Here is a 23,113-nt window from a genome sequence, read left to right on the forward strand (position 1 = left end):
TGAGCATGGAAAAACATCCCACATCCTTTTTGAAAACCACAAGCAACAACAAGGCCCGATGGTATCTGCTGGGCCGACCATTATAAAATACAAGAAAATAGAAGATTTAAACTCATCAAAAGTCGTAAATGTAATTAAGCCCTCAGCGCCGTCTTCAGACGAGGAATGGCACCATGGGAACCTTCTTTCTCAAGCATGAAAACATGAAGATGTGAGGACATGTCAACATCTCTTCTGTGAACTGTGAGCTACTTTTTCAACAACTATAAAGTCTGATAGTGTTGATAAGTTAAATACATGCACAGGGAGACTTAAGCCTACACTTCGAGATAACAGACATTTATTACCCAGTTTTAAAGTTGCTGATAAATCGACATATTAATAAATGCACCCTGGAAAATCTTTTAGAGATGCACTTAGCAGTTCTAGGTCCTCTTTGTTGTTTGGTTTAAAGAAGTCCAAGCTTAAAACATGACCGTTCCTACTCTCAGATCATTTGGATTTATTTGTAGCATTTCCAAGTCATTGATTTGCCCACTCTGGAAAATGACTTCCATCGTATAGCAGGTGAAGCGTACATGTAGTCCTCTTATCAACAACGAATGGAATTCAGCATTTCACATTAGTTCACATAAGTGTGCTTAAAGTATTAAAGACTTAAGGATTTCTGAGAGTACCCCCTTCACTGCAGGCCGGAGGAACATGAAGGCGACATTGGGAATGGGACATTTTTTTTCACAGCCTCAATGTGCAGATAATGATAAGGTATACGTCCTTCCCTTGATTTATTGTGTAGCTATGTGTTCAATGAAGTGTTGCGTGATGAAGTAATCAGGAACAACTCTATTGGCAGAGTGTGAAGAAAATTGACTCTTTTTTACAGTAGCTTCTAACACTTGCATATATCAGTCAAAACAGAAAACGAGGGGCGAAAAAAAGAAATATATTGGAAGAATAAATAGATTACCAGGGGTAAGTATGGATGAACAACAAGGTACAGTGTACAACAACTATACACTAAACACTATACTCGAATAAATTATAACCAATATCTGTCGCCTCACAGCGAGAAGGTTCCAGGTTCGCAGCCCGGCCTGGACCTTTCTGTGTGGAGTTTGCATGTTCTCCCCGTGTCTGCGTGGGTTTTCTCCGGGTACTCCGGTTTCCTCCCGCAATCCAAAGACATGCACGTGTTAGGTTAATTGATGACTCTAAATTGCCCGTAGGTGTGAATGGTTGTCTGTCTCTGTTCGGCTCTATGTGCCCTGTGATAGACTGGCGTACTGTCCAGGGTGTACCCCGCCTCACGCCCCATGTCAGCTGGGATCGGCTCCAGCCCCCCCCCCCGCGACCCCGACCCCGGGATAAGCGGTTGAAGATGAATGAATGAATGAATGATACAGCAGTTGAATATGAATTTATATTTGTACATTTACAGGCTATAGCACATTTGTTTAACAACAGAAAACAGTGTTACTGGGCTACAAGTTGTATCTTTTTCACACAGGTACATTATACCCTAGCATGTGTTTTAAAGAGTTTTGAAAAAATATAGTTCACATACAACAACTTTTTAACACTCAGCCCTCAGTGGCATGTATTGCTCTGAATCTGTATGTTGCATGCAACCTTTTAATCCGTACAACCATCTGTTCTATTCTCACACTCTCTTATTGAGGTAAGAGCAGAGTTCAGATTCAGATTTAGAAAGTCCTCTCTTATATCTCTCACCCCTCACCATAATTCAGACATGTGCTACATCCCCATCTGAAGAATGCATGAGGATTTCTCCAAGAATTCTGACCAAACGTCTTCAGGATCACTTTTTGGCAGTGCTGTGTTCTGTCAGAGAGGCAGCAAGACAGAAAAAAATCCAGGAATAACAGTGATGCAGGCTGAAAATGGTTACATTTTACACTCCTGGGACAGCTGTAATTGCAGCTTGCTCCTTGACTGGCCCACATCTAGTGAATAGTGAGAGCACCTACAGGGTGTCACAATCTCTCTGGGTTTTTTTTCCAATGATGTTTTCACTGTGCATTTCAAAACTCAAGTGAGGGAGAGCTTATGTTTTGGATGGACTCTCGCTGGAAATAAGTTCACTTTGAGCTGTAGAGTAAGCATTGCAGAATAATGTAGGAGCTAGAGATTTATGATCATGGAAAACAAATTTGGAGGGGCTACTGTAGTTATTCTACCTTATTTGATCAAGACGGATAAAAGCTTAGCCTCGTGTTTCCCTATAGCCTCACTCTAAAGGGCTTAAAATTAAAATGATGTAGTTACACATTCCAGTGCCAGGAGAGTTTAGATGCCCAAGGATTTTGGAAACGCACCAAGAAAGTGGACAATTGCTTATTCCTAATGTGGCATGCCACGTCATATCTGCTTAAGTTAAAAGCTGTTTACATTGAAGTAAGGCTCCGCTTGCACAAAGAGCAACATTTTAGTGATGCATGACTCTTCTCCTTTGCAGACTGTGGATGACTCATGACTAATGCTTCTTAGTAAATCAGGAGCTGGGGGCAATGTTTGTTTCTCGAAGCACATCAAATGAAAAATCAGATATTTTCATCACTGTTACACAATAAATATCCATCTCTTGCACATACACAGACGGGCATTGCTTCTCAAATCTTTGCTGAAAGATTTATCACATTTTCAACAAAGGTGGTGCCAGTAGACGCAACACTAAATTCAATCAATAAAATCAATCCCAGGCTTTTTCTTGTGCCCATAGGTTAGACACTGAACCTCAGTACTGCTCCTGATAGTCAGGCAAAAGGCATGCTTGCATGGTAGCTTGTTGGCGTTTGTGAGCGAGAGAGAGAGAGAGAAAAGATTGAGTAGCAAAACTGAAACCCCTTGACTAAAAGTGCTAAATAAATGTAGTCCATTACTCATGGTGAATGAGTTAAATCTACTTTTGACCTTTTCAGGCAACCCAGTAATAGTGAATGGTCAAGGGACGTTAGGTGAATTTGTTTCAGAGGTGCATTTTGAATTGTGCTGTAATACTTAGAAATACCTCTTATATTATTGAGAGGCCAGTTCTATCACTGATGTTAGACTAAGAATTAACAACATCCCTCAGTACAATGAAACATTTTTCAGACTACAGCCAGGGTGAACATTATAAACTTCATGAAATTAGGGTTTACTTCAGGGCTGTTGTATTATTAGACTATTGGTCTCAGCTTTATCTAATAAACTGGTAGTTGAGTGGACAGGCTCTTGTGTTTACTCTTTAAATGCATGTAGCCAGCAAACAAGCTCCCATCACAAACATTTTTGACTGAACAACAAATAAGTGGAAAATACACAAGACAGAATTAAAGCAACTTTTACTTCAGAAAAAAAATGTAACAGTCGTGATGTGAACAAAACAGAGAGGAGTTGATCTAACCATGATGGAAAAGGAGGATAAATCAAAAACCTAACAACACAAACTATTACTCTATTGTCAGGGATGATCAGGACAATCATCCGCTTCAACTCCAACTTTCTAATCCACTCTGTCACACTCCTAAACTGGAGCAAAGATATAAAATGTGAGAAATGTATTCTTCTAAATACCCCCCAAAGGCACTGCACAACAGTAATATATTCCCTAAAGCGTAAGCACTGCCTAAAATCCAGTCAGGCACATCAATGATCAGACTAAAACCAGAATTTAAAAGTTAACCTCAATGAAAGCCAAAATACAGTCTTCCCCAAGTACCTTGCCTACTAAAAGTGACTTTGCATATGTAGAAAACTAGACTCGCTAACAAATGTGCATCACAGAAAATAGCAACACATGAGTTAACAGCATTTACATAGTTTTAAAACAAGTCAACCCAGTGAGAAAAAAAAAAGCCACTCGACCCCAGGGATAAAATGTTCAGTAGGAGGCTGCAGCATGGTGTCAGTGAAGTGGGCACCAGCTCCAGCAGTCACAGCCACCACACGTGTGCCTTTTAGCATCCAACCTCAGTCCTTGTACTCAGTGTACTTTTTGGCCGACCCGTGCACCTTGCTAGCGGGGTATTTTAGTCGGTTTAGGGCCATTTTACGAAGCACAGCTTGGGGGAGGTCGACGCGACACTTCTCTGCGAGCTCCACCAGGTAGATCATCACATCGCTGAGTTCCTGTGCCAGCTGCTCTCGCTCGGACTCGGTCCAGTCCGGCAGGCCCTCGGCTACCTCCCCTCGCCACTGGAAGAGCTCCGACACCTCCCCCACCTCACCGACCATAGCAAGGAGCAGATTGCGGGGCTGGTGAAACTTATTCCAGTCCCGCTCGTCCGTGAACTCCGCCTGCATCCGCCTAATGTCCTCAATTGTGGGCTCGGAGCTGAAGGTGAACCTCTCCGCCCCGGTTCCTCCATTCTGCTGCTTTGAGTGAGACGGTGCCCCCGTTGCTGCTCCGTTCGCAAAAGCGTCGTTGCTGCCATTCAAAGACACCGATGACTCCACACCGTTTAACCCACAGGAGTCCTTTCCGTTTGTAGCCATCATGTTGTTGTCTTTTTTTGCCCGTAAAAGCAACTTTTCAATGTCTGTCAACAACCGACTCAGCAGCTACCATGTGAAGAAGTCCCGCCAGTTGTCAAAGCGGAAATGACGCAATATATGTCACCGGAACCCTAGATTCTTACCAATACTGGGGTTTGTAGTTTCTAGCGGCGTCCACGCACTGTCAATGTCTTTAAAAAAAAACTACAGCTCCCGTGTTCACTGGAACATTAACAACATGGCGGCCCCCTCCGTTGCAGCAAGTGAGCTGCTTCATAACATAAATAAACAGATATCAATATTGTATCCAAGTGCACTGTTTGTTATTAGACGAATAAACACATCAAGGTCACGATGCGACGGTCAACCGCAGCTGAGAGCAAAAAGGTACGTGTTGCTGCTAAGATGCAATGTTACAGTGTCCGTGAACCGCCCCCTACTCACCTGAATGTACCGGTTAAGCAGTGAGGTTAGTTAACGACGGTGTCCTTAGAACAGTGGATAAGAGGAAGACGTTTCGAAACGAATATTTATGTTTATCAAGTTTCCTCGTATTTAAACTTTCGACCACTCGCTTAATGTTCTGAAGTAAAATCTTCTGTGTTCAAATCCACTGTTTTCTGTCAGGCTAATAAAAGTCGTAGTTTGAACACGTTACTAGGGCGAAGCAAAAGTACTGTTGCTATGGTTACCTATTTTTGCTGCGTATTTACGGTAGTGATTTAAAGTTGAAGTTTGTTCGGTCCGCACCTTTTTAAAGGGAAACTCTAGCGATTTAGCGTACTTTTAAAAAAAAGTACGGCCATTTGCAAGAGACTTTTTTGGTGTAGAAATCAAATTGAACCACATTCCCAATACACTGGATCCTACATTTCCCATAATGCAACTCGGCAGAGACATGTGTTGCCTCCAGACAGAACCATCTGGGCAAAGCAAGCCCCCAGGATCCCCTAAAGCCCATGTGTCACTATTAGACAATTATTTTTTGGTTAAAATGATTCTACATACCTTTGTTGAGGCGTATGAGATTTTTTACTAAAGCACAAACTGACACAATAAGGGCTGTAAAGGTAAACGCTGCGTGAAAAGGGTCCCATGGTCCAAATCTAGTTTTACGTCTGTGATGTTGTGCTTAAATGCCAGATTTTCCTAAATTAATTTGTGTTGAATTAGAAAATCATGCAGCAAACAAGTAGCCTGGTTATCATAGTATAGGACTTCTGTACACATTTACAAGTGTGCCATTGGATGTCAAGTAAACTGTGATTTAGTGTCAAAGTCGCATACACTTCAGAGAAAGCTAAATGTTTTCTTAAAGATTTAATACTTCTGGAGTTGTCTCACCTGTGATTGCAATTTGTTTTTCTTGAGTTGTGTGTAGTATTTGTGGTTCCTTCTTGTATTGCGGGATAATAGTGTTCATTTAAAGCAGCCTCAAAAATCAAGCAGTTTTTACTGTGCATACTGACTTTTTCATTGTGCTCAGTGTCACTTTTCAAGTTTTAGAATCAACTGTGAGTCCGCACACCAGAATCAGCTCCAAATAGCGTTTTTAATATACCATGTAACGTTTCAGGCCGCCCCGATGAAGGGCTGGGGCCCGAAACTCTACATGGTGCCTTTAAAAAATGCTATTTGGAGCTGATTCTGGTGTGCAGACTCACCGTTTATTCTTGTCCTGCTTTTTTGTCCGGCACCCAGTACTTATCTTTTTGGATGTGAGTGCCTCTTCAACTTTCTTGCACTTTGCAAGTTTTAACACACTCCATACTCATAACCTGCTTAGAGTTGGTGTGTAGTAGAGAATCAAGCTCTTCTCTGTCTCTTTCAGTGCTCCCCAGCAGCTGGTTGGAGTCGTGGGCTTGGAAGTCCATGCACAGATTAACTCGCGCACAAAGCTGTTCTCCGGCTCACCAGCTCGCTTCTCAGCACCTCCAAACTCCCTGGTGTCGCCCTTTGATGCATCCTTACCAGGCACATTACCCGTAAGTGTTGTGTTAACAAAGATAACCTGTTGTTTTGTGATCACTTTCTTGTCAGGTCATCAGGTAGCGTCCCCTGTGTCTCCCCAGGTCCTGAACAAACGATGTGTCGAGGCAGCAGTGATGACAGGCTTGGCTCTCAATTGCACCATAAACAGGAAATCACTGTTTGACAGGAAACACTACTTCTACGCTGACCTCCCTGTGAGTTTTTTTAGCTCCCTGTCCTCAATTGTTGCCTTCTGTACAACATTTAGGTTTAAACAGGTGGCGACACGCACAGATGTTAGTGGGAATACTTTATGTGACAATCAACAATGTAAATTAATTCATTTTTATTTATTTACTTTATCGATATTGCCCTTTCAAAACATAGGTCACAAAGTGCTTTACAAAGAGATTAGTTTAAAAGCAAAACAAAAGTTTAGTATAGTACAAAAACATAACAACAGCAGAAAAATAACAAATAAGAGAGTGACATTTTGAAAAAAGACACACAAGACAGTTGTGATGTGAACAAAACAAGAGATTAGTTGATTCAACCCTGACTGAAAATGAGGATAAATAAAAAAAACAACTAACACAAAATCCTTTCACAATTCCTCTTTTGTCTGGGATGGGCAGGACAATAATTTACATTATAGTAGTCTAAGCGGGAGGACACAAAGGCATGAATAATTTAAATAAAGACACCATAGTCCTGCAAATCATGCTGCATCATTGCTTTTGCTTTAACGTAAAATGTCCTCGTTTGCCTCCATCTTCTCCATCACAACTTTTCCACTGAAATCTCCCAGCCAGGAGCTCTAATTGAAATAGTAAGCAAGTCTTGCTGAAGCGGCAAGAATGCTATTTGCCACACGTACAGACAAATGACACCGAAAGCTGTTAAAGAAAATGACCTGTGTTTTTTCCCTGAGCAGCTCATTTCCTTCAGTGCACTTCTATTCTTACATTATCCACAGGTCATTTCCCTCTCCACACCTTTGCTCATAATTTGGGGGATGACCGCCTTCTTATTCACATAATTTGAACCATTATTGAAGTCGTAAAAGCCCCACGTAGCGTTGTTTAACTGAAAATCAGGGTGTGGTACGTTTGATTTTTGAACTGTCTGAACTAATAATGAAATATGAAATGTAAATGGTTCATTTAAAGGAAAATATTTGCTTAACATACTCTGATAGTTTCACATAATGGGCTTCACTTAGATACCAGCCATTTTCTAAGAGTCTCTTTTCTAATGTTGGCTCATCTCATTCTTAATTGAAACTCCTTATATAGTTACCATTAAGTAGACTCCCTTTAAAGCACCATACATTTACTGATTTATTTATTTATTTTGGCTTGATGGAAGCACAACAACACAACATTGACATACTATTATTATGGGGAATGTGCATCTAGCAAACAGTTGCCTATAAATACATAAATACGTCCAAAAGACACAGAGCAACGTTAGCATTCATTTGCAGTCTTGTTTCTGTCCATCTGATAAATGAAAGCCTATTCCATCTATCCTTTAATCTGGTAATCTTCTGAGTAATTAACATGCTGTGAGTTTTTAGAGTGTTTTCACTGGAAATAACTGCTTCCTGTGGCTGGAAGTGATGGTGATGAGAGCAGAGTGAACCAAGTCAATATAGATGCACACCATAACACCTAAACAATGAGGTGAAAGGTGCTAAAATAATGTGTTTAGCTGAGAGGAACTGCAGAGTCACATTTCACCGGGCTCTTATCACCGTTCATATTACATGTTTCCTCATCGGCCTGGAAACCAGACAAATCTGCCAAGCTCATGTTTCATTCGCTCTGGCAGGTACGTCTGGTCCCTCTTCAGGAGCTGGTATAGACCAAAATTAGAGTTAAAATAGAGTGAATATTGCACTTACAGTATAATCACCTGGTGGCCAGACACAGGACTTTAAATGAATGCTAATGTTGAAAGTGTTGGCTAAAAAGTTAATCATGACGACCTAAAAGGTGATGTCTGATATGTGTGTCTGCTGCCCCATAGTGTCCAAAAAATATTTATTGCAGCTTTAAATTTCTCTTATTACAGTTTTCAAATGTACTGCTGTTAAAAAAATCAATGATTGGTATTATTATTATTCATTCATCTTCAACTGCTTGACCCTATTGGGGTCGCGGGGGGGCTAGAGCTGATCCCAGCTGACATCGGGCGTGAGACGGGGTACACCCTGGACAGGACGCCAGTCTATCACAGGGCACATAGAGACAAATAGAGACAGACATCCATCCACACTCACATTCACACCTACAGGCAATTTAGAGTCATCAATTAACCTACCACGTATATTATTATTACTATTATTATTATTATGATTTGCTATCTGAGGTATAACATATCAGTCTTGTGGTCATGACATGGGAACGCGGTTAGTATGTAGCAAATAGCAGTCTGGGTATTTAAAAAGAGCAAAAAAAACTCTTTCACGTTGATATTTCCATTTAACAGTCTTGCCCAAGTGACGTTCACTTTGCTCTCTCTGTAATTGAGTGCTCGCATGGCAAGGGTTCACTCTACTTTAAGCCCAAGGGTAATTTTACTGCCATTATGAGTGACATTTCAAGGCTTAGATGGAAAAGACAAAATGTCATGGGAACTCTATAGTGACTTGCCCCGCAGAGACTTTTCTAATATATGTAGAAATTCTCCGAAGGAAGGCGTTGGAGAATTTTGCATTTTGAGTGTTCAAAGTCAGTCTTGCCCCGTTAAGAAATTATGCCAACAACCCTTTGGGCAAAGGAGTGAAGAGGGTAATTATGGGCTGAAGAACTTTGGTAGTATTTCATAGAAACCACCCAGAGAAGTGGCTTAATATGAGAGTACCCTCATGAAGTGGCAAGCAATACACAGAGTAAGAGCTTGAGCTGGTATTTTTATTCCACTATTTTTATTACTGTATAGCACTGAAATAAATGACCTCTTCCTTTGATATTTTATGATTAGTTTCTGCTCTAATTCCTTAGCTAACTTGACTTTATTGTGAGGATGTGAAATGATAAGGCTTGATGGAGCACGACAGTTTTCTGTAGATCTCGATGGATGGAGTTTTTTTTTCCCATTTCATATTTGACAGACTTACTAGTTATCACAAAGTTGCAGCCCTACATATTTTAATCACAATGGCAGGGATGCATTATCTCCACAGGAAGTCCATGTATCTTGAAGTTCCAGCAAAATCCCCTCCAGAAGCACGGGGATTACTGTTGGGTTCCTCTTGCTATTGTGTGTGTTTGCCGAAGATTGCATCACCTCCTTTCGAATAATTCTCAACAGTTGACACACACAGCAGGGACGTTAATACCCGATTACAATTTCTATTTTTCTGTGAGATTTCCCCAAACAACTCATGCTGCCAGTCTGAGCCTGAACCTTTTATTTGTGTTTTAGATTCACTATGTGTGCGCACAATACCTACTGTGGTCTTGTTTATAATTCTTTAGTTTCCATTAGTCTCATCAGCTGCTTGGATTAAAAAGTGATTTTGCGGAAAACTGCTTAATGAACTGAAGTCAGGGTGGTTTTGATCATGCAGATGATGGGGAGTTTTCTCACGTTTGACCTAAAGTTTGAGTGTGATCAATGCTCGTGAAACCAAACCAGTAGCAGGATCACAGGAGAAATTGTCCCGCCCTTGAAAAATACATTTGTAAATTGCGGTTTACATTATTGATATGTTCCGCGGAAACTCCCTGATTGCATTTTGTAAAACACCACAGTTGCTCGTTAAATGATTAATGCCGCTGTCCAACCAGCGTTCTTTCTTTCAATTGAAATGGCAGGAAAGGCACAAACACAAAGTTTTTAATATCATGCATCAGCAGCTCCACACTAACTAACCAGCAAAAAAAATACCAAATAATTACTATTTCCTTGAGATATTAAGTTTCCAAATAAACAGACATGGCCTGGCTATTTAAGATTTGACATGTGTTTAATGAGCGCTATGAATGTCTTTGTGACCCCTGTGGGCAGCCGAGAAAAAACATCGGTGAAGAGGCGCGAGGAATGAGACGGCCGGCTGAGTTTGTTTAGCGACTTTGAAATTACTCAGAGAATGACTCAACGGCTCACAACATGGAAATTAGGTGTGTGTGTGTGTGTGTGTGTGTGTGTGTGTGTGTGTGTGTGTGTGTGTGTGTGTGTGTGTGTGTGTGTGTGTGTGTGTGTGTGTGTGTGTGTGTGTGTGTGTGTGTGTGTGTGTGTGTGTGTGTGTGTGTGTGTGTGTGTGTGTGTGTGTGTGTGTGTGTGTGTGTGTGTGTGTCTGTGTGTCTGTGTGTCTGTGTGTGTACCTTTTGATTTAAAGAGGGTGAGGAGTCACAGGAAGTGTTGGGAGCATCACTGCTCATTAGGGCTTAGAGAGTAATTGGGAAAACTTAATGTGGCTACCAGGATCTTATTAGCAACAGACTTGCCTCACCCTTCATTATGTAGCAAGAGCAGCTGATTTATTATGCAGGGAAAGGAAATAGTCGTCACTTATACAGATGTTCCCCCATGTACAGTATGGCATGCTCGTGTTTCACCCGGCATAGACGACATTGACAAAACTCAGTAAAGATCAAGTAAGAAACAGGATTTTCCATAATCTGAGACAATATTCACTAAAATCCAGCAGATTCAAATATCATATCTTCCAAGAAGAGCAGCAGTTAAAAAAGAAAATCCCCAAATAGTCAGTTTTTTTATCCTATCATCTGGTTTAAAAGGAGGAGGTGTGCAGGTGATTGATTGTGTCGATCAGGTACATTGTATGGAGAGCCAGTGACTAACAGCCCCCCCCCAATCTCTTCTCCCACGTCCTCACTCTCTTTAGCATAAGTATGATTAATGCGTAGTCCCTGTGATGCCGTTGCCATAGTAACATGGCGAATTAACACTTGGGGCAGATTCTTTTAGGAATAGAGGAGCAGATGAAATATTTATTCTTATGCTTTTCTAAGTAGGGACCTTGAGTGAAATGACAGCAATCCTGCTGCATTATAATGACAGCGCAGCCAATCAGCCGGCACTCTGTTTAATTGATGGTGCCTGCCTCACCTTTACATAGACCCATGACACTGACTGCAGCATACAGTACATCCCTGTGATTTCACTGAAATAGTTGGAGGGACTCCCTACCAGAACATCTTACAAATCTTACATCCATAATTTGATGTGATTCTTATTGAAAAAGGATATTTTTGGTTACACAAAATGAGAGATATTTCATTATTTGTTCACATTTTGTATCTTTTACCGACACAAATTTACTCATGTTGCAAGTTCAGGACATGTCTATACTGTACTTTACTATCTATAAATAGCTGCAACAAACAATGAAAGCAGTGGCACCTAACAAAAGTTCAACCAACCAGCCAGCCAGTCAGTCAGTCAACGTCAGTCAGTCGAGTGTTTTAATCATACTGTAATTCACTTTAACAGTTAACATTAATGAGATAACTGAGCAACTGAACAGACCTCAGAGGTCAACATTAGAAAGGACATTTGTGCAATGCAAGGAAAAGGTGTTGTATTCAAGTTAACTCTGAACATATATCTTATATAACTATATATAATTAATAGCGTAGCCAGACACTCATAGACCTCAACAGAGAGCATTATATATAATTATATAATTATATAATTATGTTCTCTGCGATAAACTGGCGTCCTGTCCAGGGTGTACCCGCCTCACGCCCAGGTCATATCACCGCACTCAAATGAACTAAAAGGAAAACCGCAAAATATTTATTCCTGACTAGCGTATTAGTTGGAGTTTTTAATTACCTGTACTTCTACAACTCCCCATTACTACCCAACCAGAGTTTTACAGGCAGGGTGTAAAATTAACTTTTTTGTTCCAGTGGTCAAATGAATGTTCAAATTTTACCAACCACTCAATAGATTAAAATAGTTGTTTTTTTTGGCCGTTGAGTGAAGCAATCTACAAGCTATCTGCATATTTTATGCAAAATTGTCAATGATCCCTGTTCACAGGACTACATTTTCTAATATCAGGATGATGTACTTTCAAATTTCAGTCTGGATACCAGATCACTCAGCAACGGCGGCCCATCGCAGTAGATGGCATACTTACTTACAGCCTTCTTGGAGGAAAAAAGAGGAGCCAGGTGATCAGAAAAACTGTCACCATCAAACAGATTCAGCTGGAGCAGGACAGCGGCAAGAGTCTCCATGACGACCTCCGTAGCCAGACACTCATAGACCTCAACAGAGCAGGTAACATTAAAGGTCTTTACATGAAATTTGTTGACAGTAGGATAAATATTTTAGAACAACAACCCTGGAATAAAATAATGCTCAAACATACATATTTTAGATTTAAACTGCTCAACAGAGCAAGAACTTTTGAGGTTTGTCACAGAGTTTCATCTTTTCGAGATGTAAAACACAGCTGTCTTCACATGTGTCAGGTGTAGGTCTAATGGAGCTGGTGATGGAGCCCGACATGAGCTGTGGAGAGGAGGCTGCGGCAGCTGTCAGAGAGCTTCAGCTCATCCTGCAAGCCCTGGGCACCTGTCAAGGCAACATGTCTGGTATGGAAATCACTCTCTGTCTCTGTCTCTCTCACTCACTCTCTCTCTCTCTCTCTCTCTCTCTGAGCTGCTAAACTTCTAAACCAAAACTTATTTCTTATTTGTGCCGTCCGTCTTTCTCCACAGAGGGACAGATGAGAGTAGATGCCAATGTGTCTGTCCATGAACCAGGTGAGCCCCTGGGCATCAGGACAGAGGTGAAGAACATCAACAGCATCCGATACCTGGCCAGGGCTATAGGTAAGCGCCGTCAAACACACACACACACACGCACACACACACTGTAAAAGGTATGAGGAACAGTGGTGAAATGAAACTAAGTACGTTTGCTCAGGTACTGTACTTAGAGGAAAAATTTGACTATATGTGTCTGTACAGCCAATGTAGAGCTACAGACAGCAGCCGGCCAACTTAGCTTAGCACAAGGACTGGAACCTGGGAAAACAGCTAGCCTGGCTGTTTAGTTATTTAACTTGTTAACAAAATCCACCTGCTGGCACCTCTGAAGCTCAGTAGTTAGCCTGCTGTGTCACGTTTGGTCCGAAACCAAAGTGTAAAAACAACAGTACACCATTTTACAGGGCGTCCTGTATCCGACTATTGCTGCGTCCGATATGACATACTACATACATTACATACTCAATGTGTATATGCCAGTTGGATATGCGTAACCATGGTAACTCCTGCCTTCATCAGCTCTACCTGCCAGATAATGCTTAAATTACTGTAAGTTTCTGAAATACTCCAATATACCAATAATAAATCAATAATACCAACAACCATGCCACGAGTTGCTGCCATGTGATTGGCTGATTAGAAATTTGTGTCAACAAGCAGTTGGACAGGTGCACCTAATAAATTGGCCGGTGAGTGTACACACACACACACACACACACACAAACACACACACACACACACACACACACATATACTCACACTGCATTTTTTCAGGTATAACAAAAACCTGATGTTTTTATTCCTTTGATACTTTAAGATAGGATTAGTTTTTTATTGGAATGAAGGCAGGATAGCTTGATTTATGAAAACACAGACAGGAAGCATAGTTAATACTGACAGTAGCTTGTGAAGCATGAGTTTAGGACTGACAACCAGTCACAAACAATTAGCTGTATGATAGCAGTGTGTGATGCCGAATTGGCTCCTCACAGCTGCTTACTTAAAAAAGCATATATTTGATGTCGACTAACTTCACTGACTGTCGGCTTCTTTAAGTGTAGCTCAATAAACAAAGGGCCCCAGCCAGAAGATGTCAGCATTCTACGTGCAGGTTTTTAAGCATGGTTTGACATACCGTGGCGCTGTGCTTGAATTATTTATCAATGAAATTGTATCACATTTACTCTCCAAATTGGTATTTAAAAGTCATGGAGAAAAACATCGTTTATCACAGTTAACATGTGGCAGCAGTCCTGAGGAGAGCCAGTGTATAGCAGCAGATGTTTGGCATTTACCACAAAATTCTATTTGTGTGTACTGGTGTTATTGAATACACTTTATGGTCATGATCTCCGTTACATCACCAGACTACGAGATCCAGAGACAGATCGATGTCCTGCAGAGAGGGGGAACGGTGCAAAACGAGACCCGGGCATACGATTCCAAATCAGGGTAAGAGGATGACAGAGCAGGGCTGCGATGCTAAACTTGAGCCAGTACAACACCCTCTGACTGGGAGCTCTGCCTGGTTCATTAGTCCTGAGCTTTGCAGAGGAGGAACCATCATGGTAATCATGATGAATAGAGCCATTTGGATGCCGCCGTCATGCCGTGTTATCTGTGAGCTATGTGCTACTCACAGGCTTATGAGCTCACAGGATGAGCCAGCGTGCACACAGCTGAGGCCTTGATCATCCTCTGGTGCTCTGCCTCCTTCACATGAGGCTTTACATGTCTGAGGTACATGGTGGTGCATGTTTAATGGGGTGTGTGATGGCCTCTGATTGGCTCTTTATTTTTTGATCCTTTGAAGGTGGCTACAGGCTTGCAAGTGTTGATGTCTTTCTCAAAACCAGTGTAATTAAACCACCTTTGATTCCAGTCTTTTTTTTTCTGGGCTGGACCGCAGCAAGGGAATGATTATAAATTATAAATTTTTAAAAAGCTGTCTTCTAAAAGTGTCTAGTAGAAGTTTGTGAGAGGGGATTACTTAAAGTTACTACAAGGAACATTCATTTTGTGTTGATTTTGACAGCCCCTGTGGTCGTGTTTCCATGAGCACCCCCACCTGATCTGTAGCCGCCAGACTCCCTTCAGGAAACCACTCAGTCTCAGTTTTCTGTCACTCTTCAGCTGCTCGAAGAAAAGGGAACTAAAAGCCCCCAAAAAAATCTTTAAAAAAGAACGGTTGGGTTCTGCTTCTTCCTTCCCTCCAGCCTGGGCCTCCAGCAGAGTGGTGTCGGTGTTGGCTCTTTACTTTTGTCGAAAAAAACAAGGAAAAAGGAGCAAATGTTGTATTTGTGATGCTTGAACCAGTTACGTCTTGGCATTTTTGCTCAAAAAATGATCTAAACTTTAGAATTTGTTGCTGATTAAATCAAATCTAGGACTCACTCAACTAATTGTCTGAGCTCTAAGCAGTATTGTTTGCTACAATTCCTCCAGTTAAATTTCTTTTAATATCCATTTTGAAGTCGTTTAACACCTGCTTAGAAATCACAATGATCGTAACATATGCATCTCTTTCTCTAGGGAAACTGTTCCCATGAGGGACAAAGAGGGTCTTCAGGACTACAGGTGAGTGTTTGTGTGTCATTTGCATATCTGTGCTCGTTTTTGGAAGCTTGTGTTTATTGACCTGGAGTTATTATAGTGTATTATTACATCAGAAGAATGATCGTGTCCTTGGTGGGGACTGGAGGAGGATGAGAGCCTCTGAGTGGCAGCTAGATGGAGAGAAATAAACAAGGTCTGGACCTCAGTTGTGTGTTTTTGTTTTAGTTTAGGGTGGGGGAATAATGGAAGGGCAGGGTTTAAGGCTGATAGAGGTAAATGATTAGGGAAGTAAGTGATATGTGACAAGTGTAGTGTCAAGAGGACTTTTAGTATCTAAACAAAAGCCGACGTCCTCTCTCAAAGCTTATCTCTACTGCAGATAAAGCATCCTCTCCCCTCCCTTTGTTTTCTCCACCCGTCCTCTCTTCAGGTTTATGCCAGAGCCCAACCTGCCCCCTCTGATTGTGTATGAGGATAACGCATCACTGCCCACTGGCATTGATGCGTGCCAGGTGGTGGTGGTGCAGAAGATAAGGGAGGGGCTGCCAGAGCTACCCAGTGTCAAAAGAGACAGGCTGGTGCAAACGTACGGCATCCTGCCCGAGCACAGCTTCACTCTGGTGGTGAGTTTATAAGTGGGTAAAAAAGCAACCAGTGAGAGAAAAGTTGATTCCCTTACTAAATCTTGTTTCCTGCATCTTTACTTTAATTGCCATCTGATCAAGTCCAAGCAGAGTCAGCTTGATGCAGCTCCGCTTGGCAGCTGTGTACTGCTGGACTCTGCTGGGTTGATTAGATCCTAATTAGATAATATGCATGCGAGGTGATGAAAGCATTTCCGTGGTGCTTTGTTGCAGAATGAAGACGGGATGGTGGAGTACTTCGAGGCTGTGTTGAAGGAGACCAAGAAGGAGCCGAGGAAGGTGATTGGCTGGGTGACAAATGAGCTGGTTGGTCACCTCAAACAGCAAGACATGAGTGTGAGGCAGAGGTGAGAGTATTCACATGATGCCTATTGTTTTAAGACGTTTTATTTTACTTTTTTGCCAACTTGACTCATGAATGCAGTGCTATTCTGCTGCCAGTACTCAGGTCTTAGATGTCAGGGCTCCAGCACACTAACCCTCCGATCTCTTGTGATTGGTTAGCTCACTTTGTACCTTTGGTGCACGGTTTTTGAAAAAAAGTTATTTATCTAAAGCTGTGGCGAAGGAGCAATGGAACAGTAATTGTACATAAAATACATATTTTTGGGGCTTTTATTTCTTTAATTACATAATACTGGTGAAGATTGACAGGAAAGGGAGGGAGAGGGGGTGACAGGCAACTGTTAAGATACATGGCGCTCATACTCTACCAGGTGAGCTACCGTGGCACCATGTAATGGCTTTCAGTTTGAGAGTCCTGAGGTCATGAGATACTTTTCTGTAAATTTGCTCAACTTTAGCTTGTTCCTTTTGAAATACGGAATAGTTTTCAGCCCAAATGCCTCTTCTGATAAATAAAACATCCTTGAAAGAAAAAGGATAGGAAAAAAAGGGTAAAGTACTCACTTGGGGAAAGCCCCCGAGCTTAGGGGTTGAGAAGCTGAACATGAACTATAAACAGACCATGAGCAAAAATTTTCTCCGATGGGAGACAATAAAGGCTAAACTTATCTTAAGCACATCTCCCCCCCCCCCAGTTCAGGTCGGGACAGGAACCTTTCTCTCCCATCTCTCCCTCACTCATGTCCTGTTATTTCTCCACTGTCTGTAATGATGACGTAAACATGTCTGTCAGGCTTCTCTTTATTTTAAGGAGTCTCAAGTCCCTGCTTCAAGGGTTTAAACTTGAAAAACTGTGACCTCATATCAAAACAAACTGCCACCTGAACGTGATTTAAGTTCATCTGGTGTCAGAAGTTCAGCCCCATATCCTGCAACTTATGAATACACATTTCCTTCAAGGCATCGAGCATTTCATAGCAGATGGTTATACAGATAGATTTGGCATACAAAGAGCCTCTCAAGCTTTCAGCACGGCTCTAATCCCCTCTTGATAAACACATACATGAGCTTACATTAAATCTTAGTTAACTCAATAACACCAAAACCTTAGCACATAAGGAGGAGTTTGGGTGGTGGAGTGGGTTCTGGCATCAGACAGTGTTGGAAGTGATAGTGACGCTGTAGTCGGACCAAAATCTGTTAAGTTTGCTCGCATGGAGGAGAGAAACTAGTATGGGCATGGTTGTTAACATGAACAGCGGGGTCTAGTCTAACAATATCAGCGCACAGTCATAAATTACACAGCATTTTATCAAACATTTTACTGTCATTAACCCCTGTCCCTGTCACTGCAGATAAACAACATCCTTTCTAATAAAACAAGCATCACAATTTCATCCAATCTGATAAATTTCACGACTGGAAGCTGATTCGTCTCGCCGTCTTTCACTGGAAATTAACAGGAAGCGAAATCCAGTCCGACTGCACCACAGTAGGTCAAAATATGAGGTTATGGTGGCCGTGCTGTAAACCTGCATTAACGTAATCAGTCACCTGATGCGTAAGCGACTTCAGTGCTCCTGAACTAATGATATGCCTCATATCTACCGCATTTCTGTGCCAATGACCTTTTATATGCACAGCAGTCGTAGCTGGCATCACATTGGAGCAAACAATAGCCAGCCAGAGTCCTATTGATAGCCAGGAGAAAATCATAAGCGGCAAAATCAACTGAACAAGAAAGCAAAAAGTGCAGGGCAACAAACTCACTTCAGTTGTAAAAAATCAATCCTATTTTGGGGTTGCATCTCTTGGCACGCGTTACACAAACCTCGGCTCAGTAGGAGAAGCTACTAAAGGACTAAGTTATCGAACTGCTTTTTCTTTATTCCTCCTCAATGAGGTTTACTCTGGATTAAAAAGCATTTAGCCACAGAAAAGTTGTTTTTGTGTGCTCAGAATAATGTTTTACTAGTCAAGCTACGATGTCTGCACAATGACAGCATACTTAGTTCGATCAAATAATTCTGCCTTATCCGTGAACCCGTCTACAATGTATTATTTTGGTTTGATTGACATCATGGATTATTAGATTCTTAGTGTTCACAACTACGGATCAGGCCGTCACACACTATACAACAATAACATGTGTGAGGTCATAAATCATCCGATATTCCCTAATTCTCTGTGTCTGTCGATGAGAAAACCCCTGCGGCGGTCTGACAGCCCGTCACTTTTGACAAATCCATTTACATTAGTGAAATCATTACTTTTGTAAGGTGTTGTTTTGATCTCTCTCTGCTGAAGGCCCGTTAGCTGGAACATGTTGGAATTTATAAATGTTCCAAAACACTGAAATCTTTTTTTGCCATTTTGAAGTTGCCATAGTTTCTCTCACACTTGCCTATGTAGCCACCTGCTGCGGGAAAGACAAAACTTCTTTTAATGGCCTACTGAGACACTGGATATCAGACACTCATTTCAACTCATTTCATTTTAGCAGCTTTCTTAAAACCACAGTTTACAAATGCCTGCAGATTAAAGGAAAACAACTGTGGTCGTATGCATCAGAGTTGTTGTGAAGCTCTGACTGAAGGTCGTCACGACTTTAGAAACTTTACTTCAGCTTGTTAAAACGGATATTTTTCATTTAACTTGCATAAACTCTGTGTTTATGATCATTTCTTAGAATAAAACCTTGAGTCATTATGAAATGAGAGCAAATAATGGGTTGACTTCAGCGCAGATGCTCTGAGCCCTTCTTTATCTACCATTCCCAGACTGTTGTGAAGCATTTGTGTGTGAGTAAACCACAGAGTAGCTGCTGTTTATTTATGCATGATGCTGCATTTGCTTTGGTTGAAAGGAGGAGAGTTAAAGAAAAAAACAACTAATGGCCGGCAGGACTGTCAAAAGCTGCAGGCGGGGAAGAAACAGAGAAACTCAGCTACATACAGTAACTGACATTTTAGGTGTAAAATAAAAGGTTTTCATTTGAAATCTTTTTACATTGCCTTTCCTGTATATTGTGTCCAAACCTCCTTTTGCCCCTCTGGCTCTGAGCCCTTGAGCAGGATAGATTAAATAAGAAATGGTGAAGCATATTGGTCAGACAGCCGGAGAGGTGAAACTCACCTGACATGTCATTAAGAGCTCGTTCGGATGCTTCCACCAGCTGAGGCAAGTCGTTCGTCCTATCTGTCCCCCCAGAATAGTTGCTGGGTGAGCTGGCGGCTGCTTTTTGAGGCAAACTCACTGCGGGTCCAGTGGGTGATTTGTGGCAGAACGGAGACAACCTGCTGACAGAATTGTGAAATATCTCACCAGGCCTACATTAATGCTCTGTAAAAATGTGAAAACGAAAACTATTTCCACGGTTTATCCATTCGCCGATTGGTATTCCTAGTTTTCTGTTTATTTTCCTCCTGAACACAATTATGCAGATGTATTTTTTTCAAGTTTAATTAATTTGTTTGCTATATAATTCATATTTTTACTCCCCGTGTGCCCTCTGGCAACTGCAGAAGTAGTCGATAGTCAAGTCAGTTATAGTTATACTAGTGCGGTGCCTGTTTGGATCAAGGCTGTTGCTTTGCTCCTGGTATTGCTGCTTGCAGTGTTGTTGAGGGGCGTACCACTCGGGCCGATTGCTTGAACTCTGAACGCGCTCTTGAGAACTGCTCAAACAATCGACTTCACATTCGACACTGCACACCCTTAGGTCCTGATCAATACAGCCACCAAGTGTGAAGTAAATTGGATGAACGGTTCTTGAGCTATGTGAAAGACAGTCATACATACAGACTGTAAACATAGAGATTTATTCCCAATAGGTGCAGCTACAGCACCACCTGTTGTCCAAATAGCACCACATCTTTCATCATATTTACACGTCTACTAAATGTGGTTGCAAATCGCAAAAAAGCGTTCAGGAGATGAGACATGTTTTGAAATAAAAGCCTCTGAACAAACTTGAAGGGGCCAGATAGCAAAACTGTAAAGTACATCACAAATCTGAAAAAAGTCACTTTTTACAGCTTGGTCCAGAGATGTTCTGTACCAAATTTGGTGATGATTGCTCAAAAGTTGTAGGGGCAGAAAATGAATGTGTCTTATATTGATAGATTTGTCCGGACCCACAGAATCCAGGAAAAACACGATTAGCTTCTGAGACTTGCGGTTCTGTGGTTAAAGGCCAAAATGTAAAGTTCATCTGGCCAATATTACACATTACACAGCGTATAACATTGGTCCTCCGCAATAAACCCGCTAAATGTGAAGTCGATCTGATGAAATGGAAGGTTCTCTTGAGATATGTGGATTATACGCACATGCACACGCACACGCACACACACACACACACACACACACACACACACACACACACACACACACACACACACACACACACACACACACACACACACACACACACACACACACACACACACACACACACACACACACACACACACACACACACACACACACACACACACACACACACACACACACACACACACACACACACACACACACACACACACACACACACACACACACACACACACACACACACACACACAGCTCACTTTATAGTTAGATAGCGCTAACTAACTCCACAGAAGACAGCACTTTCATATCGAGCCGGTCTAGACCATACTCATGCTACAACATTTACACCCATGAGCAAGCACAGCGACAGCTACAAGGAAAAAACAAAACCTTTAACGGGTAGAAACCTCCAGCAGAATTTGGAACGACTGCTCTATTTATTTCACACAAACAGTCGTCCAAACCGAGTTCTGTGAAGATGGATACTTTTCATCTGTTTTCCCACAGTGTCCAGGCCATGTTTGGGGGGGGTTGAGCTGAGATTGGCTGTCTGGTTTGCAGTCCACTGAATGAAAATGTGTTGCCACTTAATATATTCTAACAGGCTTCTTGATTCTGTTTGTCTGGTAGCCTGAGGTATAAACAAGCAGACATCGGAAAGACAAACACATTATAACCGCAAATGTTGATGGACTCTTTCATCCTTCCGGTCTGATACTCCCACTCTTTCTCTCTCCTTCTCCCCCTCCTTTTATTTATCGCTAATTATCCAGTACATATATTTAACTGTAATTAAGTTCCCCCCTTCATTTGATTTCAGCCCGATCTCTCCTTCTGCCCTGGCTGAGCTGCTGGAACTCCAGGAAACGGGACACATCTCCTCTTCGGTTGCCAAGCAGGTCAGTCAGCTGCAATTATCCCCTTCTATCTGTCACTCAACAAGCACACAAGCCAGCGTTTGTGTGTGTTCTGGTTCTCACCTGCGTGTTCTCCGCCGCCGTTCTCAGGTGTTCCAGGAGATGTGGAGGTCATCGGGCAAGACGGCCCCGCAGATCATCCAGGAGCAGAACTTGGGTCTTGTTGGTGACGTTGCACAGCTGCACAGCATATGCCAGAAGGTGGTGGACGCCCACCCTGATGAGGTGCGTACTCACATGCAAATTTTCACTCGTAATTTACAGTACATTTGTTGTTTTGTGCATGTTTTGAGATGCTTTGTGTTTGTCGTGCCTCTCTTTAGGTTCACGCTTTCAGAAATGGAAACAAGAAAGTTCTGAATAAGCTGATGGGCCTGGTTCAGAAAGAGACCAAAGGGCGGGCAGATCCAGTTCTGGTGAGGGCAATTTTACAAGAGAAGACTTCATAACATTCAGACTGCGAGGCCCAGCCATATCACAGACAGTCACATCATTGCATATGTGACCTTCATGAAAGAAGACTGATTTTTGCAGATCTGTATGAGAAATGCAGAGTAATCACATCCATGTCACACAGAGATATATTATACCTGTTCTTCAGCAGGTTGATAGAGCTATTGACGGTCAAGCCTCCATTATTAGTTCTTGAGAGGTTTTTGTAAATACTGAACACACCGGACAACAGCGATGACTTCTGTATGTACGTGTCTAAAAAAATGTATGAAGCTTTTCAGAAGAATGCTCTCAGTGGCGGTGTGTTGTTTCAACATTTGAGGAAAAAATGGTGCATCTTAATTAATAGTGGAAAACTCAATAAATGTTTAAGATACATTAAAAGGCACTGTACTCAATATTCAACGTTATTAAAGCAACAAACAACTATTTTTTACGTAAAGATATAGTACATCATTGACGATTGATGACCTCTGTGTGTGTTAATCTGACTTTCTCTGTTGTGATATATGGTCTGGCCAAGTGTGCATGTTCAGACATGAAAAAAAAACGTTTTTGGGAGTAAAACACCTTTAAATGGTGCTCAAATAAAGACGATTGGGGTTTCAGAAACAATTCCTCTACACAGCCCTGCGTA

The 23,113-nt window shown here is 41.7% G+C and overlaps 2 protein-coding genes across 2 annotated transcripts; one reads left to right on the forward strand and one right to left on the reverse strand.

Moving 5' to 3' along the window:
- Positions 1-3,329: 3,329 nt before the first annotated feature.
- Positions 3,330-4,529, reverse strand: dctpp1 (dCTP pyrophosphatase 1). Its single transcript, XM_083927705.1, has one exon. The coding sequence runs from the start codon at positions 4,498-4,500 to the stop codon at positions 3,973-3,975; it is 528 nt and encodes a 175-aa protein (XP_083783831.1). The 5' UTR covers positions 4,501-4,529; the 3' UTR covers positions 3,330-3,972.
- A 206-nt stretch (positions 4,530-4,735) lies between these two features.
- On the forward strand, positions 4,736-22,879 carry gatb (glutamyl-tRNA(Gln) amidotransferase, subunit B; the record flags this gene model as incomplete). The annotated part of the gene is made up of 13 exons (XM_083935744.1): positions 4,736-4,884; positions 6,329-6,482; positions 6,570-6,683; positions 12,534-12,732; positions 12,927-13,049; positions 13,176-13,289; positions 14,594-14,678; positions 15,759-15,803; positions 16,213-16,405; positions 16,640-16,773; positions 21,927-22,005; positions 22,114-22,248; positions 22,347-22,879. 13 exons carry the CDS (start codon positions 4,736-4,738, stop codon positions 22,470-22,472), a joined length of 1,650 nt encoding a protein of 549 aa, XP_083791870.1. The 3' UTR covers positions 22,473-22,879.
- Between the last annotated feature and the right edge of the window lie 234 nt (positions 22,880-23,113).

This window comes from Echiichthys vipera, assembly GCF_963691815.1.
Source record: "Echiichthys vipera genome assembly, chromosome: 2".
In the NCBI taxonomy this organism is placed as follows: Eukaryota; Metazoa; Chordata; class Actinopteri; order Perciformes; family Trachinidae; genus Echiichthys; species Echiichthys vipera.

Coding starts and splice junctions, on each gene's coding strand:
- dctpp1 (XM_083927705.1), bottom strand. CDS start 4,500: ATGATGGCTACAAACGGAAAGGACTCCTGTGGGTTAAACGGTGTGGAG.